Source organism: Limulus polyphemus, unplaced genomic scaffold (genome assembly GCF_000517525.1).
Source record: "Limulus polyphemus unplaced genomic scaffold, Limulus_polyphemus-2.1.2 Scaffold4171, whole genome shotgun sequence".
Taxonomy (NCBI): Eukaryota; Metazoa; Arthropoda; class Merostomata; order Xiphosura; family Limulidae; genus Limulus; species Limulus polyphemus.
Window position 1 is genome coordinate 90,373 of NW_013669781.1, and position 3,615 is coordinate 93,987.

Genomic DNA, 3,615 nt, shown 5'->3' on the forward strand with positions numbered 1-3,615 from the left:
AAACTGAAGAAACAACAGAACAAATGAAAAACACTAAACCAATCAATGATCAAATACAGGAATTGACAAACAAATTAACAGAGGCAGTCACACACATATTTAGCATATTCAAAGAAAAAATATAATAACCCCCCCAAACGAAGAGAGTTGCATCGCACTAATCACGAAAATAGCACTAGAACAACTACTACCACAGAACACAAATACCAAGCAAACATAAGGCTACACACATATATAAGTTGAAAACATAAACGGACATGGCCCTGAAAAAGGAAAGTAGCAATATGATTTCAACAAATCAAATCAAACCAGCCAACCAAAACCAAAACCCAAGAAACATATAATACCAGCACAGAAGGGAGGAAGAGGTCTACTAGAATCTGACCCTCCTAGGTCGTAAAACGACCTAAATTCCGATCCAGAGAGTTTGTTTGTTTGTTTTGAATTTCGCGCAAAGCTACACGAGGGCTATCTGCGCTAGCCGTCCCTAATTTAGCAGTGTAAGACTAGAGGGAAGGCAGCTAGTCATCACCACCCACCGCCAACTCTTGGGCTACTCTTCCGATCCAGAGAGAGAGAAGGTAAATATAAAGAAGACTTATGAAACAGCTTACGTCATGCAACTTTAAAAACAAATAGGTTTCAGTTTCAGTATTATACACAACCGCGGAACTCTGTAGTCCTATAAGTATTTATGCAGATGTAACATTTCATTGTTATGTAAGTAAAATGCAGAGTTACCAGTTCATCGTGTATATAAAGCATTAGAACTAAAAGTGTATGGTGGATTATGACAGAAATAACAGTTTTCTTTGAACTCGAACTTTCTAGACATTCCAGTAATTTTTTCTGGCTTTTTTTTTTTTAGCCAAGGCTTATTTATTTTTTTATGCCTGACCTTGGTGTGTGTTAACTAATATTCATTCAGATATTCAAAACTTTTTAATGTTACTACTAAATACTAATGCAACTTGTTTCAAATAAACTTACATTTTAGGTAACATATTTTCGGAATTTTCAAACCTCATTCGTGTACACCATATCGAGTAATCTCAGTACAATTCCCAATATTACTTTCTCAAAATAAAGAGTAATTTTGTTGTTAATCGCAAAGCCACAATGGGCTATCTGTTCTCAGCCCATCGCGAGTAACTTCTAGCGTTATAAGCCCTCAGAATTGCCACCAGGAAAGTAAAGAATTTAAATAGGCTACGAAGGTTAATTTTTCTGCTCCATCAACAGTTTTTGGGACCTTCATTTTCTCAACTTTATTCTATTGGAGTTTAGCCAAACATTTTTAACTACGTGGCACGTTAATACTGTAGGCAGGCTGACAACGAGCGACAATAATTATAATAACTGTCACGTAATTAATGTAATATTTCATTTGTTATAAACAAAATATTCATTGCATTTCATTCGCAGATAGACGAAAAATACTTAAACAGGATATACGTTGTTGGTAAATAAAGCTGGATTTTACAGCTGGTTTCTAATGAAAAAATCTTACTTTTCAAGGCTAACACTTGGTGGAAAATTATTAAATAAACTCCAATTATCTCTCCCGCGAGGAGTTCCTGATAACAAAAAAAAAATGTTTGTTTTAACGCAAAGCTACAAAACATACTGCCCCCCCCCTAGTGGCACAGCGGTCTGTCTGCGGACTTACAACGCTAGGATCCGGGTTTCGATACCCGTGGTGGGCAGAGCACAGATAGCCCACTGTGTAGCTTTGTGCTTAATTACAAACAAACAAACACAATATGCTATCGGCGCTTTGTCCACCATGAGGAATCGAACCCCGGATTTTAGCGTTGTAAGTCCGGAAACTTACCGCTAATTCACTGAAGGGGCGATAGAAAAAGAATAGCGTTTGGTCTTTGTTAAGTGCGGAATGGGCTATCTTTGTTGTGCCCACCAAGAGTGTTGAAACCCTAATTTTAGCGTCGTAAACCTGCAGACTTAACGCCGAGCAACTGGGGTACGGTTGATGGGGTGGGCGAGAAGAATAAACAAAAAGTAGATAAGAGGGTGTTTCAATCTTACAGTAACAAGAACAATTTAAAATAGTTCGCTACAGCATTTCTTAGTAATGCGTAACTATCCAAATAATATTATTAACTCGAAATAGCTACAATTTACGTAATAATATGCGAAAACCTCTATTTATCATTTTACTCTGATCCAAAGTTTAAATCGAACTGACAACTTACTAGCCTAAAATGTTTCTATTTTATTCAATACGTTTCAGTCTGAAGAAGTCGTGTCGTCGACAGAGCATCCACACAATACGCCACCACAGTATCAGTCTGTTCCTAGTCCTAACCACGCACGGACTCGTGTTGTTCGTTGCTCAACCTGTGGGACTCCTCGTCCCCATTTTGTATGTTCGGGCTGCGCCAAAGAGCGGTACTGTAATGCTAAATGTCAGGTAAGCAAGACTGACAACACACGTGTTCAATAGTGCAGCATTTATAATAATAATAAGAGATAAATTCGATTTAATATTCAACGTGTCCATTTCAGCTTAACATTGATTTTGTTTTTCGCTATATTATTTTTTATTATTATTTGTCTGTATTTTTGGTGTCGTTCGGCGTTCACGTACATTGGTAATTAATTACACGCACACTGTTTTCGCTTCTTTTTTTTTTACGGAACAGCAGTCAAAACTTACTGTACCGCAGTGCATTTATCGTGGATATTTGTGCAATATTTACTTACAAAAATAGGACACAAATGTTTCGAAATTTCAATACATAACATAAATTTAAGAAGTTAAATTTGGTGTAATTTGATTTCGATGTTTATTTATAAGTATGAGCGGAATTATATGCCTAATAGTGAATTAAATGTTTATATATATATATATATTACAAAACTAACAAAAACAATAGACGGATTAGTTAGTTGATAACGTGAAATCTACAGTGAACTAATACAAAAAGGGTTCAAAAAAAGATAAAGTCTTCATTTGCAGTTAATAGCAACTGAAAAATGATCGTGTATTCAATAGGTTAATATTCCTGGTGAAAATGAAAGAAAGTTAGACCTACTATTTTTGTATAAAAAAAAAGATTATAAATCCAGAGTTCTTCTTCCGGTGTAAAGTAAGAATAATGTATCTTCGGTGCTTTTATGTAAATAGAAATCATGTTTTTTTTTAATCTGATAAAAATAAAAATAGCATTGAGATAGTGCCTTTTGTGTGTAACTGAGACGAACATTGGCACAGGGTTTCTCCCGATATAATTAAGAAGGAGAGGGATTTAATGTTTTATTCTGATGTAATTAAGAAGAACGGGGATATAATGTTTTATTTCTGATGCGAGTAAGAAGAACAGGGATCCAATGTTTTATTTCTGATGCGAGTAAGAGGAACAGGGACCTAATGTTTTATTTCTGATGTGAGTAAGAAGAACGGGGATCTAATGTTTTATTTCTGATGTGAGTAAGAAGGAGAGGGATCTAATGTTTTATTTCTGATGTGAGTAAGAACATGATCTAATATTTTATTTCTGATGTAATTAAGAAGAACAGGGATCTAATGTTTTATTTCTGATGTGAGTAAGAGGAACAGGGATCTAATGTTTTATTTCTGATGTGAGTAAGAGG

General features: G+C 35.3%; 1 protein-coding gene across 1 annotated transcript in view; it reads left to right on the top strand.

Annotated features, from left to right (window-relative positions):
• LOC106470705 overlaps positions 1-3,615 on the top strand; it is a 21,946-nt gene that overhangs the window by 13,847 nt on the left and 4,484 nt on the right. Inside the window, exon 6 of the mRNA XM_022399341.1 lies at positions 2,252-2,431. Coding sequence (XP_022255049.1) covers positions 2,252-2,431 — 180 coding nt within the window. The remainder of the gene's footprint in view (positions 1-2,251; positions 2,432-3,615) is intronic.